General features: G+C 41.7%; 1 protein-coding gene across 1 annotated transcript in view; it reads right to left on the minus strand.

Moving 5' to 3' along the window:
* Nucleotides 1-2030: 2030 nt before the first annotated feature.
* The window catches only part of entrep2 (endosomal transmembrane epsin interactor 2), an 88811-nt gene continuing 75703 nt past the window's right edge, over nt 2031-15138 (minus strand). Inside the window, exons 5-12 of the mRNA XM_086107642.1 lie at nt 14845-14952; nt 13926-14086; nt 8276-8411; nt 7461-7539; nt 6618-7394; nt 6400-6471; nt 5644-5966; nt 2031-2859 (exon numbers count right to left, since the gene is read on the minus strand). Coding sequence (XP_085963768.1) covers nt 2662-2859; nt 5644-5966; nt 6400-6471; nt 6618-7394; nt 7461-7539; nt 8276-8411; nt 13926-14086; nt 14845-14952 — 1854 coding nt within the window. The 3' untranslated portion in view covers nt 2031-2661. The remainder of the gene's footprint in view (nt 2860-5643; nt 5967-6399; nt 6472-6617; nt 7395-7460; nt 7540-8275; nt 8412-13925; nt 14087-14844; nt 14953-15138) is intronic.

Raw genomic sequence — 15138 nt, forward strand, 5'->3', positions numbered from 1 at the left:
CAATTTAGAGTGTTTAATCAGCCTGCCATACATGTTTTTGGTATGTGGGAGGGAATCGGAGTGCCCAGAGAAAGCCCACGCAAGCACGGGGGAACATGCAAACTCCACACAGGGAGGCTGGAGCCGGGATCGATCCCATAACCTCTGCACTGTGAGGTCGATGCGCTAACCACTTGTACACTGGGCCGCCAGAGTTTTGTTTTATTTTATTATTATTTTTTTGTCCAAGAGGACTTCTAAAATGCCAGACACTTGAAACTGAAGTTTAAATTCAATCCGACAATGCAGGGTTACAAGCGGCCAATCAAAACCCAAGAGAATACAATTCCCACAAAACTGCTTAAATCTATTTTCTAAACATATTGACTTATTATTGCATTTGAAGATTGTTTTCAGCAAAGTACTGTTACTATGACGTTCATCTTGTCTACTCATTTTTTAAATTAGGTTTAAAGTTCCAGACTATTATCTTTTTTGGTGGAGAGAAAAGCTCCTACCGAGCTGACAGTTTTGGCTGTCACTTCAGCCTTCGTCGGAGTTGTCACTGCTTCCTTGGGACATGTCTTAAAAACAGCTGACCGGGTTGGGAAACCTTCAAAATAAGGTTCTGCGACCTGGTCAAGGCTGCATGCCAATCCCCCGCTACCGTTGAAACAATGTGTCCTTGGCCTGTGGGAGTGAGTATATAATCCCCCTCGTCTCTGTCGATGGTGCCATCTCAAAGCCTCCTTATTTCGATTGCCTCCTTGATCCATCTTTTAAATTAATTGGTTTTTGATGTGATGGCTTTCCCCTTGTCCCAGTCCATGTTGTCATTATTTCTTCTGCACTTGTCTGTTATGGCTGATTTCTAGTTTTGCTTTTTGTTTTTGTGTTCGACATGATTTGCATGGGATTTCATAAATCATGTTACATTTCTTGTCTGGTGTTATGGCGTCTTTTGGCTGCACAAGTCGCGATTTCTAGTATGGTTTTATTACTGTATGTATTTGATGTTTTCTCATGATGGATTGAATGGGTCCTGTAATTCCTCTGACATATATGGAAGTGTTATTGAGTCCTTATTTTCACTTTTGGTTATTTATTTTGGTTTTGTTTTTCTTGCTTTTTTTTCTGTTTTTGGTTTTGTCTCGCTTGCAGTTTTCCTTTGCTGATAGACCGTTTGGGGTATTGGCAGAGAGTAAGGGCGTGTTGCATGTGGTTCTCTTCTTCCTGTCTATCCTTGTTGCTTGGTATCATGTTAGTCCGGTTGTATAGTGCTCTGACGTGGGATGTTCTGAAGTCCAGAGGAAGTACTGGTTAGTATGTGTGGGTTTCCGGTATTTGTAAATAAATTCCTGTTCGTATACTTCTTTTAAATGCATTTTTATGGTTGGGCCCTCCTGTCGCTCGTTAAGTTCCGTGTTGATGATATCTGTTCGGCTTGCAGTGGTCCTTATTTGTTCTCTGAGAAGTGTTGATGTTGAGGCTTGCCGGGGTTTTTGGTTCATCTATGCATCTGAGGTTGAATCGCAGGTGGGGTTTTTTTGGCATGCAAGCTTTATTTCTAATCTTTCCCGGTGGCGGAGGTAAAACGACAGCATCCTGTCCGTATCTTCCATGTACTCTCACTATCATGTTGATCTTGTCTACTGATTGGTTAAATTAAGTTGACACTCTCTTTTTGTCCACACAATGGTCTTTTTTGGTGAATAGAAAAACACTTGCCTATAGCTGACAGTTTCGGCTGTCACTTCAGCCTCTGTCCGACTATTGTCTGGAAAAACCCCAAAATGTAAACCTAATTTAGTACAGTACTGTATTAACATAAAAACCAATTTCCATGACGGACAACTACAGAAGATGAGTTCCACCAAAAAAGTCTGTGATATAGCAGGATCATGGTAGGTGACTTCGCAAAGGGGAACACTGTCACGGAAAAGGCACTAAAAACGAATTATCTAGATAATAACAGTAAATATTTGTAATATTTTGTCCAAAAGGTAGTATACAGTAAACTACACCTTCTATTGGAATGACAACGCAAATCAAAAGATACAAACTTAGCTTTTATTGTAACACTGATAAGAAATATAACACAATGAGGTAAGTTAAAATGTTTGCCATGTTTGTTCTTGAACCAGCGGCACCACAAAATATTCACCACCCTATCGGTAATAATTCCACAAAATTGTCAAGCATTGGCAAGTAAAGCCCAGTCTCTCCAGTTCACAGTTGAATTATTCATACAGTATTTATTACATTTCTTCCCGTTTCACACAAAGACAAGAAAAATACCAAGACTGTAACACAATATCGTTTTTCTTTGAATGACAGATCTCAGCTTAGCGGCAATGTGTTTCATTTTGCTGAAACTCAGCGTAAAAAAATCCCCTGAGGGAGAAACATTCTGTTTTCTGATGAGAAAAAAAGCCACTACAGACAGGCAGGCTCAGTCTGAGTTTGCTACTATTTCTGCTAATGACTGTGCAGACTCTCTTGGGGCTCGAGAAGATATAGTTTGAGCCTCTTCCCCTTTTCTTACGCAACAGACATACTGTGCAAACTTGAACTCACAATGCCGGACTGCTTATGAATTTCTGCACAACAACGGTGTTGCTGCAACATGAGCACTTTGGAATGCCCTCATAGCTTAGACGCAGGTCCTTGTGAAGATGGTGGTCAGAGAATAGTTTCCCTGCACTCAAGGCTTTGTTCAAAGGAAGGCGAGTCCAGGGGATTGGTACTGGTGCCGGTAATTTGAGAGAGATTTTTGGGACGGCGCATGGAAGGAGAAGAACTCAAAGCACCGCAGCTTTGGAGGTGAAGATCCTCTTGGCCACGTTTCCTGGGACTGCCACTGATGCGCTGGGTCATCACCTGTGCACCAACAGAAACATGAGCATCATTAATATTGCCACTTAACAGTGATACAGTCCCCTCCAAAAGAATTGGACCGGCAAGGTCATTTCCTTTATTTTTTGCCGTATAGTGAAGACATTTGGGTTTCAGACCAACATATTAATATAAGACAAAAGTTCGGAATTACAGCTTTTATGTCCAGAGAACAAAGGGATTGACCTTGCCATTGCAGCACTTTTGGCAGGGACTTTACTTTAAATACGACAACAAATAAGCTAGAAGTGACAATAACAGTGGTACATTGACTTTTAATTTGTTCCGTGACAAAGCTGTTAACTTAATTTACTCATATATCAAATCAATATCCCCCTTTGAAATGAACTAAATTACTAATAAACTGTTCCAGCCACCCCTCCTCCCACACATTTTTTGTTGCGCTTTTGTAATAAAGAAAAACAGCAGTGTATTGTAAAGTGTAAAGAAAAACTGGTTTTACTCGGCGTGATTAAACTGTAAGTCACACACACAAGTATTAATGTGTTTTGATGTGTCTTTAATGGCCGTGGCTGTGAGAGTGTCATCGCCTTGAGTCAGTCCGGCTGACTATTTACCACGAGTTTAGTTCAGTGTTCTTGTCTGCTCACTGCTCCTTTAGTGTGTTGTCCTTTTGTGTTTGTCAAAGCCATTCAATAAATGGTTGAAAACACATTGGTGTCTGTTACTCCCATTTTTGTTTACTGCACATGTGCTGTAACTGGCGCCAAGACTGAGTTGTTGGTTGCCATGACAACGAAAATACAATTTATTTTAGGCTTGTTGTTTTGCAAAGTATTTTGTATTTCTATGTGAACTTTCATATATGTTTTTTCTTTGAATCCTCTGAATAGGTTATTTGGAATGTTTTGATAAGAATCACTTCCGGGTCACGTGCCGTGGATAGCGAGGAATGAGAGAAAAATCGAGAAGACAACTTGAGAGAGAGAGAGAGAGAGAGAAAGAGAGAGACAGAACTACGATACCGTGTGGTCTATGTGATTTACTGTAATTTGATCTACTTTCGGTTTACCAAGGTGCACACGGTATGTCATTTTGTGTTTATTTATTTAATGTCCTGTTCAAGATATTTAATTTTGATTGTTGTGTGAAATATGTTTTAGTTTTCACGGTGTTCCACGAGTAAACGTTTTTGGACATCAGTACGAGGCGTCATCCTTGACCGGGGTAGATACATGTACAGTAGGATATCTGCAAAGCTTGCTGGCACCTCAAATCTCATCTCATAACACAAATAAAAAAAAGATTCCAGTGACAGCTCATAACTACGTTAGTGCACTCGTTTCAATGCTGTACTGTTAAATGTGCTCAACTCCGTAGCAGCAATAAGACTGTAGAGGTTTACTTGGTGGTTTTTACAGATGAAACATGCACGCTTTTACAATTTAGTAGGAAGCTTGAGCGCAAATGGCGTGAGACTAAACTTGAGGTCTTCCGTCAGGCATGGTGTGTGGTAGCTTGCTGAAATACAACAAGGTTCTTCTTTAGCTAAAACCAATTATTTCTCCAGAATAATCAATCTAGCGGCCCGGTAGTCCAGTGGTTAGCACGTCGGCTTCACAGTGCAGAGGTACCGGGTTCGATTCCAGCTCCGGCCTCCCTGTGTGGAGTTTGCATGTTCTCCCCGGGCCTGCGTGGGTTTTCTCCGGGTGCTCCGGTTTCCTCCCACATTCCAAAAACATGCGTGGCAGGTTGATTGGAAGCTCTAAATTGTCCCTAGGCGTGAGTGTGGGCGTGGATGGTTGTTCGTCTCTGTGTGCCCTGCGATTGGCTGGCAACTGATTCAGGGTGTCCCCCGCCTACTGCCCGAAGACGGCTGGGATAGGCTCCAGCACCCCCCGCGACCCTAATGAGGATCAAGCGGTTCGGAAAATGGATGGATGGATAATCAATCTTAATAAAAATAACCATAAATGCTTATTTGATTGAGTAGCAATGCTAACGCAACAGCAACCAAACGTCAATTCCTCCTTCCATTCAGCTCATGATTTCTTGCAAACAGAAGACTCAGCTCATTAGGGATGAGATTAAGGGCACAGTTCCGAAAACCCTGTTGAATCCCGTGATTATTGATGTTAATAGGGGCGTTAAGGCGAATAATTGTCTGACAACCATCTCTTGGAAGCTTTACAAAACTGGTTTGTGCGGCAAAACAAACAGCTTGCGTACTTTGACGTGCATCCTGCCAAGCTCGTTGCAATCTTGGTAGCTACCATTTTAAATATTATTACTTCCATTTAATTTTTCACCCTCATCTGGCACTGTATCAGCAGCTTTTATGATCCATTTTATTAGACTCCGACTTAAGTGAACAGACCTTGGCCTAGAGAGTCTCAGTCATGATAGGTCGGTTTCAAATCTCCCATTTATGGCAAAAATTCGGGAAGAAGTCATTTTCAAGCAACATATTATTGATTCCATAGATAAACAACCATTCATGTTCACTCTGTATGCCCTGCGAATGGCTGGCAACCAGTTCAGGGTGTCCCCTGCCTACTGCCTGAAAACGGCTGGGATAGGCTAAAGCACCCCCGCGACCCTTGTGAGGATAAAGCAGATTGGAAAATGGATAGATAGATGGATATTCAGTTTTTCTTTCTAGAGGCAACCACACTACAGTATTAGGAATAAACCGGTTGTATGTACCTGTATGATGGAGTGGTACGTCACCGAAAACTACAATTGTAAAAGGTCACGCATATTCAGAAAGAGAGAGAGAGAGAGAGAGAGACTGTAAGATAAAGTTACCTGGTCTATGACATTGGCACTAAATATGGCCTCCTCCATGTGTCTCTCATCTGACTTGATGACACATTTAATATTGTTGACAACTTGCTGGACTTCAGGTGGTAAATTACAACTTGAATGCTCCAGGAACTTTGCCACCAATATTTTAGTGTCTTTGTACATTTTGAGGTCAGCCAAGGACTGTGGTCGTTCATGGGGGGCGTGTGCTTGCAGAGCTCTTGTTTTAAGGTGAAGGTCTATTTTTCTGCTCTCCTTTTGCTGCTTCTTGGCGCATATGCGACTTGCTTTGCCTCCAATAGCCTCCGCTGAAATGCATGATTGCTCTGAAGACGAGAAAGGACAACAGATGAGCATCGCTAAAGAAAAATGAACTTTGGGGTGGATCAATTTTAAATCTTACACTGGGTTAGGATTATAGATTATCAGGAAACAAAGCCTAGGTTTAGTTCTATGTAGGTTGAGACAAAAATAAGGTTGAGTGTTATGATTGCAGTTAATGGGCATTATACTATGAAAAAGTAATGAGCATCCAGAATCTACAGTGAAAATTAAAATGATAAAACTGCAATTAAAGGATTATGAGAATAATCCTTAGATTTTGATTTGTTTGGACACACAAATGTGGAAATAGCTTCAATGCTCTGTATTAAATATAATATACATATTAGTAAGAAAGAAAGAAAAGCACCATCTTTTGGGGGCATTGTTTCTCCAGACCTCTATACCGCTAGATCTTAAAACCATTTCAAACTTTACCTTGCTCTGGTGATGTACGATCTGAATCTCCAGCTGAAGCATTAATTGCAGAGATGGAGACACAAGATTCTCCTGGAAAAGAAGACGAAGACCATCTTTGAACGTGAATCTATTGTGTCCACTGAAATTAGTCGGAGACACACCACGTGTATCGACAGTTGACAGGTGGATGACTATGGTGAGATGCAATTTTCAGATGCAAAACAAATCTCTCTTACTTCCAGTAGTGGAGGAGCAGGAGATGGGGTCGCTGGTGGAGCGGACAATGCGTGCCAGCTTGCGGTACCTCCTGGCTGCACGGAGCCCTCGAGGCTTCTCTGCGGGTGAACGCCCACTTTGAGTTGAGGTAGAGGGGGGCTGTGGAGTAGAAGAAGAGGACCAAACACTAAAGCACAACCGGGGGCCTCGTAGCCTGCTGGGAGGAGATGGAGAGGGAGAGGGAGCTAAGGGACTGATGGCTAAGGTTCCCCCAGAGGAGGCCACTGAGGTGGGGGAGCAAAGCTGAAGAGGTGGGGAGGCGGCGACAGCAAGCGGGAGTTTCCGACTCATCATTCGTGCTTTAATGAGAGAATGCGGTGACGCTTTTGGCGGCTCTTCTGGCAAATGTTTGGCTGATGCAAGCTCATCGCAGAGGTGCATGGAAGGCCTAAGTTCGTCACATACATGCGAGTTGTCTGCAGAATCCTCTTGATCCAAATTACTGTAGTTTTCGGAGGACCAGTCTGGAGAGCGTTCGAGGGACTCCTGGGTATGTGAGGATTCACTGAATCCAGTGTCACTGGGGCGAGCGTTGGTGTTGGACAAGACATGATGGCAGCGTGTGCGTGTACAAAGCTCAAGGCTGGTGCAGCTTCCATCGGTCGGTGCAGTCTGGTGTGTACTGTAGGGAGAGGAATCCGAGCCTTGGACTTCTAGAGAACACAAATCCTCGGAGGAGCAAGTGTGGTCGTGATCGGCAACTTCTGAGACCATCAGGGATGCACTGTCTACAGAGGCTAAGAATGTGAAACAAATACACCATCAGTAAGTGGAAGACAACATTTTTTTAAGCCAAGTGTTACCTTGAGTGCTGAGTCCTGCTGTTGTGTTTCTGTCACATAAACTGGATTCAGTGGCTTGTTGTTCGATACTGGTGGTGACCTGTCAGCAGAAAATTATCAGCAGAATAACTTTGTTTTAGTTCCGTTCACTGTTTTAATTATTATTCTTTAGTTACAGTATTTTGGTGTTTAAAGTAACAGTTGTGAGGACTGGGGTCTTCAATAGCAAACAGGAACAGTAGGGGGCACTATAAGACCACATCACTTTATAAGGATTTTTTTTTACTGGTACAGTAGCTGTAACTGTAGCTGTAACTGTAGCTTTTGTATTTACAGCATCTAACATGCATCTAATGATCATGCAATTTGGTAACAGACATGTTTCTTGTACTTACAATTTATTATTTATCTTCAAATGGAAATTGAACTGCATCTGAATTGGAATCTGCAATGATTTGTAATTTGATTTTGGTGGTGGTTGGGGGTAATATTTTCTAACTTAGATTTTGGATGAAATGGAAAAGAACAAAACAATAAATTGAGAAAGTATTGCCTTCACGGAACAGGAAATCAACATTAAGCTTCAGAGTTGATCACATGAAAATTAGGGAAATGAAATGTGTCACAAAGAGAATATAAAACAGTGTGGCAGTCTAAAAAAAAATAGGCTAATATTTTTTTTTTATGTTGCACCACAAATGATTTTTTTTTGAAGATTCTTGAAGATGCAGTTAAAATGCATAACGTGAGAACTGGACATGGAGCAAATACCTGATGGGCACTGCAATCAATTTCGCCAAGCAGAGAGCCTATCGGGAAATCGTGATCGTCCTCACCTGGCTTGCAGGAGTCTGCCCTACCACAGACTCATATGGTGGGGGCAAGTCAGTTGGGTAGAGCGTCCCGGGGCTGTTGATAGGCACCCCATAAATGGCACTAAAGGGGGGATGGGGGAAGTCCAGGTGCAGGCCTCTGTAAAAGACACAATACGAATATTTCTGACCATTGAAAAATCATAGTAGCGAAAGAATGACAGTGTCAAGGGCGAGTGGCTTGGTGCCAGTAATTAATTTAACTCGGACAAAATGATCACAAGAACCATATTCAACCATATTTTCTTCAGCACTAAACTACATTATGTACAACACTGTTCATACAACAGTGCTTAAGTTTAAGGTTAATCTCACAGCTGTCAAGAACCTTGGCAATGAGCACAATATTACTTTATATTTCTGTGACATGAATACACTAATATGTAAAATACCAAAATGTATTTGCTCTCTTCTCAAATTCTTATTCTTTTGCATCGTTTCCCCACTTTAATTTTTAAGATAACCAAACTAAAAATTGGAGGGGAAAACTACTCAAAGCTACCTGGCTCTGTTCTCTTTTTAATCCCCAAACCGGGGGTTGGCAACACGCGGCTCTCGAGACGCATAAGGCTCTTTAGCGCCCCCAAGTGGCTCCCTCGAGCTTTTTCAAAAATGTTTGAAAATGGAAAAAGATGGGAGGGAAATATATATTTTTGTTTTAATGTGGTTTATGTCAGAGGACAAACATGACACAAACATTAACGTTTTCCGATGCTGTAAAAATGTGTCGAATAAATTTTAAATGTCAACATTTCGTCAACGAATATTTGCGTCATAGCCTGCGACACATGTTTCTATGAGCAGGGCGAGATGTCAGTCAGGGGGCTGTTGTAAAAAAAAACACACACAAACCCCCCCCCCCCAGCTGCCTTTCATGTACAATTCACAAGGGTACTTGTTAAGAATGGGAATCTGGGTGTCCAAGAGAAGCATTTTTAAACGGTACACGTGAGCTACGATCGTGAGCACGCTGCGAAAGTGTGTCCCGTGCCTCGTACATCTTAGCGGCCGTTATGGTTGATGCTCATTACGGCATGCGTGTGTGTGCATATGCGCGCGTGTGCCGTAACGGGTCGATCAAGGGAGGTTGGTTGTTCGAAAAGTAGATCTTCCGTCAAAAAAGTTTGGGCATCCCTCCTCTACAGGATGAACTGCAGGGGGGAAAAAAACCCGTTTAATCATAAATGCTTGTTGTGTATTTGTAGCCAACTTAGTCAGGTTGATCGCAAGCTAATATAGCTCACATAGATACATACAGCATGTTTTGCCTTCATTATAAGGCTTCTTATTTTTTGCGGCTCCAGACATATTTGTATTGTGTTTATTTTGGTCCAATATGGCTCTTTCAACATTTTGGGTTGTCGACCCTTGCCCTAAACTTAATGCCATGCCCACATTGAACTCCATGTCTTGCGCGGTCCTGCCACCTAGGGGTAGAACAGCGTACAGCAGATATCGACAGACAAGTCAACAGTCATCTGACCTTTCATGACTCTCCGGAGCAGTGGTTCTCAACCTTGTTAGAGGTACTGAACCCAACCAGTTCATATGCACATTCACCGAACCCTTTATTAGTGAAAAACAAAAATATGACTTTTGACAAATTCAACAACATAAAACACGCATTTATTAAAAACAGAAAAAAGTAAATGCAATTTCAAGTCATATGTATACGTTTTTTTAAATTATATGACGTAGTATCACGACAGTCACACGTTGACTACTGAGCGCACTAAATTTCCCGCAGCACTGATTGGACAAGCAATGTAATGTGATCATCGCCAGCCAGTGATGGCCAAGCAGGCATGTCATAACTAATTGACATGTTGAGTCGGGTGTGTCTTAACCTCCATGGCAGAGGGTTCGATCGAACCCAGGTTAAGAACCACTGCTCTGGAGTTAACATGTGGCTGTTATGATTTTGGCGCGTCTGTGCCAGAGATGATTGATTTGGCAAATGCAGTAAATTATGTTTCCACGTACTTCCTCCAACATGCGTGTATCTAAAATTAAAATAATCCCTCTATCCGAGAAAGAAATACAACCTGAGATTTCCCACGAGCTACAGTGTGATGATGTCATGAAACACTCCTGGCTCTGCACAGGAACCCTATAAATTGTTATCCGTGTCATGTTTATACTTATGGCATAATTGGCCAGCAGATGTGCATGCTTTCTAGGGAATTGATTCCATCAGCAGTACTCTCTCTTGGTTTGTGATCTATACTTTAAAATAAAATGAGTTTTGAGTTTGCAAGTTACTTCACCAACAAGCATTGCATCTAAAACTAATCAACCAATGAAACAGTGTTTGCTTTAGTGTCACTTGGTCTTAAAGCCTAAATCCATCTCTTCATCCATCCAATTTTGACCACTTTCTCTTCAGGGTCACGGGTGAGTTGAAATGTATTGCAGTCGACATGACTTGTGAATGACAGGGTACACTCTGGATTGATCACCAGTCAACTACATCATTTTAATCATGTTTTTTCCCCCACTCAAGATTTGTGGCTACATTACATTGTCGAGTGATTGCTCGGTCGGCCAACTAGATGAGAGGGTTGACGTTCCACGTAAACGTATAGATTTCGATGATTTACATGTTGAAGCAATTTGTGATTAACCGCTTTAAGCAATATGGACAACAAATGCATGACTGAAATCAAACAAATGTATCCTACATGGAATCACCTAGTTATTCACAGTATAATATTGCAGATACTGTAAGCATCCCAAAGCAGTTGCAGAACTAAATAATCACGTACTCTGACTTATTGTTATGATCTGTGCATGAACATTTTGTAGCCCAGACTAAAATTTTAAGCTAAAAAAAGCTGTAGTCTAAGATGATTATTTCTAAATTGTCATTGGATGATGCATCAGTAATGTCCAATTAGGTAGTGGTGGGCGTAGTCATGTACGGAACGATTGAGAGGTCAGTTGTCATTCTCGATGGCCGCGAAGCAGTGAAGGACTTGGACACGAGAGAATCCGTGTGGTAAAAAATAGTCTCTGAAACAAGTGGATGTAGAGTCGACTGTATGTTTGTAGCCGATGTAGCGGGACCAAGGAAGCTCTCTTTGGACCCTCATCATCTTCCTGCTGTGTGGTTATGAAGTTGTCTTGTACTTTGTCAGCTCTCGGGCTTATCCTTTGGGATTGGCCGACTCCGTTGGTCAGTGCGTAGACGTGGTTTAGTATCTCGCCACCAATCAGTATCTATCTGGAACTGAGGACTCGTGATTACCATTCAAACACAGTGCACGTGACAGTTTAATTTTGCTTGCATGGCAAGTGAAGGGGCCTTTTTTTTTTACGTTTGGAAGGTCACAACGCACCCGAGCAACATCAGGCCCGCAACGAAAAACAGATTTATTTCCTTTACGAAGGACCATTTGAGTTGAATATATGGACCACCAAGACGTTTTCATTTAATATTTGTGTGGTTAATAATTTTGTTTTTACTCAAAGTTCATACTCTTTGTATTTAAATTTACCGTGTTGCGTGTATTTCTTCTGTTGTACATTAACTCTCAAGTTACTTTAATTATTCTTAGTAGGATATAAAGGTCATATCATGATATTTTTCCTGCATAGTGGAGGCACAGTCATTTATAATTTACCTCACAGGTGTAGAATTATTCTTTTATCATATCTCCTCATTACCAAGGTAATTTAATTAGTTGTAAAAGTACCTTGCTCATCGGACTAACACGCCATTAAAAACAGCGCTAATACCTACCTAATGTCATGATTCAGTTTGGGACCAACAGGTGGCACTGTAAGGCTCCCCCTGCAGCTGCACACCTCTTGGTCATTATATAATTAGTTGTTTAAAAGGACTCCCGCCCGACCAATCATTGTCGGGTCATTGTTTGTTTGCTTGTCCTGTTTGTTTCTGTCATGGTTCTATTCTAGTTTTTTGAGCTTCAGTCATGGTTTTGTTTGATACTTTGGATTCGCTTTGTTGTTAGGACTTTGTTTAGGATTTAGTTTTCTGTGTTTTATGTACTTCTTCAAGTACACCCTGCTCCTCCCTCCTGCCTGCTTTTTGGGGTCCACCACCACCTTGCAACGTGACAAGCTAAATGTGACGGGTGTTACGCATTGAAACAAATATTTTTTTTGTCTTGGTTTTCATCCATTCATCTATCCTGTTTGTCCTAGTTAGGGTACTGGGTGAGACTAGCCCAACAAGACGACAGGTACACCCTGGACTGCTCGCCGGACCACACATTGAAAACAAAGACATTTACACTTATATGCACACTTACGGTGAATCAAAATCTTCACTGGATCCAACCTGTTTGCTTTTGAAACACCATACAAGCACAGGGAAAATATGGGAACTCCTCACAAGACTCGAGCTTTTCGTGAAAGCCAGAACCTCTCTCTCTAGTTCTAAGCGCCAGTTTAACATGCTGCCTGCCTTTGCCTCACTCCCTGCAATTCAAATTCGTCCGGAACTGAGATGGGCAATTGGTGGCCAACACTCGGAATGGCCCCAAGATTAAGTTTTGAACATTATAAATCACCTGATCAATTTTTAGCTGTAATAACACTGTTTCCCACATATTTGCAGCCATTACTTAGGAACACTTCCAACTGTTCATCTCCATTCGAGAAGAAGAACGTCAAGATGCTGTCAGCCATGATAAATTTTGTGGCATTTTAGGGTTACAAAAGCTAATGGAGACACTTTCAAACTGGAGAGAATAAGGCGAGTCTATGATGTAATTACCAGGAAAGGGCACATTCACATATACTGCTGAAAGAACAGGAAGTGAACACATTGGCTTAGCATTCAAAGGAACTAACCATAAATCAACCATTGGTGGGCACATCAGTAAATTTTGCCGGTGTATCATCTGGCCCGCGGGTCATTCTTCAGTGCCAGGGAGGCCACGAGCGAGTGCGTTAGCGCCACCCGCTCCCCCATACAATGCGCCTGCTTGACAGCGAGTCCAAGACGCCCCGCGTTTCACTGGCCACCCAGTCACGGAACCGCCGCCTCATCAGGAACATATGCTCATCTCAAAGATTAAGCAATGCAAGTCTAAGTACACACTGTGTGTGGCTGTTGTGACGGACGGTGGAATTGCCTTGCAATGAAGATGCACCAGTTTTGTGAACTGCCTTGTTTCAATAAAATAAAAACAGACATGCGTATATTTTGTCCATGTTTAAAATGTCATTTCTGTCAAATACAGTATCTGGTCAGAAAGTGCTCAGAAAGAAATTTTGAAAAATTGTAGCCCACTCCATCGTTTAGTTGCCCATTACTGCTCTCGACTTTTTTTTTTTTTAATACTCTGCCTCGATTCCTTGGGTAGAATTAACTTGAACAGGTGATGAAAGATAGTTATTAGAATATTGAGCTTATTTGAACAGTATTATGTAGTTGCAACAGTTTAATTATCTTGAATTGTCAATAAAAATGTTAATGGATAAATCGAGCTTCCATGATCATTGTCTTCAAGTGCTAAATCTGCTTATTTGTTAAACGTGGAGGATTTCAAATAGAAGACACTCAGATAGTACGCGACATTTGGAAAAAGCACCTTATATGCAATATAAAAAAAGGGATACTGATGAGAGGTCTTTTGCTTCTCACCTTTGTCCATCCATTGATGGTGTGCAGGTGTACTCAGGGGGGTAGTAAGGCGGTGGGGGAATGGGAGGAATAAACTCATCAAAGTCCAGTGTTTGGTGAAGGATAGTTCCATGGGGAGTCATACAATCAGCGTTTAGCTCTCTTGTTCGGTGTGGCATGAACTGAAAGACATCAAAAGAGACACGCTGTCGTTCGAGAAGTCCCTGCTTGTTATTTCAAACCATAAAGTCCCCACAGCATCCCCCTCAGACATTAAAAGTTGATACCGCTGCGCTGCTGCTGTTTCAAGCGCTGGCAAGCTGCAGTACGATTTTAAGACATTTTTCTTTCAGGTGCTACGACAGTATTTTAAAAATTTCCCAAGTGTGAAATTTTTCCACAACAAGTCTGCATTTCTCCTTTTCTATATTTAACGAGTAGTATGCGGTAACATTTTTTTCTACAAAGAATGTAATTTCATTCTGAAAAACAGTCATTGTATTCATAATTGTTTTTGCACTGGCAGAGCTTCTGCTTTTGATCGCTGTCGTCAAATAAAAAAAAACAAATTTTGGTGCAAAAACCAAATATAGCTTGTTCATGTTAATTTCCCTCATGGCAGGAGGTATTAAGCTTTTCTTAATAGTTTTATTGCTCCACATAAAATGACAGGGAAAGTTAATTCGGAGAATATTGCACCTCTGCGGAACAAATGACAAGAGAGTTTCAAGCGTTTCATTCGACTGCAAGAGGATAAGACACGGGTCCTGCGGCAGTTGTCCCCGGCTGACTTTTGCTAAAATGAAATGATCTTTCACAGGCTTGGGATGGAGAATGGGAATCACATTGCATAATTCAATTCTAGGGCGATAGCGATCGTTTTCCCAGTGAAAGCCAAAAAAAAAAAAAAAGGCCTCCCATTGTTATTGTCCACACTCACCATCTGCAGCACATCAGTGGAGACAATTTGCATGCAGCACATGGCTGTCGCCAGGGCACAAACAATGGTGGAGATGACGTTTAGGGCGCACACGCTGAACAGCAGCTCCTACGAGAGGGAACATGAGGAGGAGACGATGAGATGATTGAAAAGGACAAAGGTATAAACGTAACCATCAGGACACACGTGTCAGTGCAAACACAGTACCGGTACATATAATGCACCCTTATTGCAAGGGGGTTGTTGTTTGCAACGTAGAAAGTTTCTTGGAATCATCTGACAGAAGACATTTTT

This window comes from Hippocampus guttulatus, chromosome 3 (assembly GCF_054856545.1).
Source record: "Hippocampus guttulatus isolate MCC_2025c chromosome 3, RoL_Hgut_1.0, whole genome shotgun sequence".
Lineage (NCBI taxonomy): Eukaryota > Metazoa > Chordata > Actinopteri > Syngnathiformes > Syngnathidae > Hippocampus > Hippocampus guttulatus.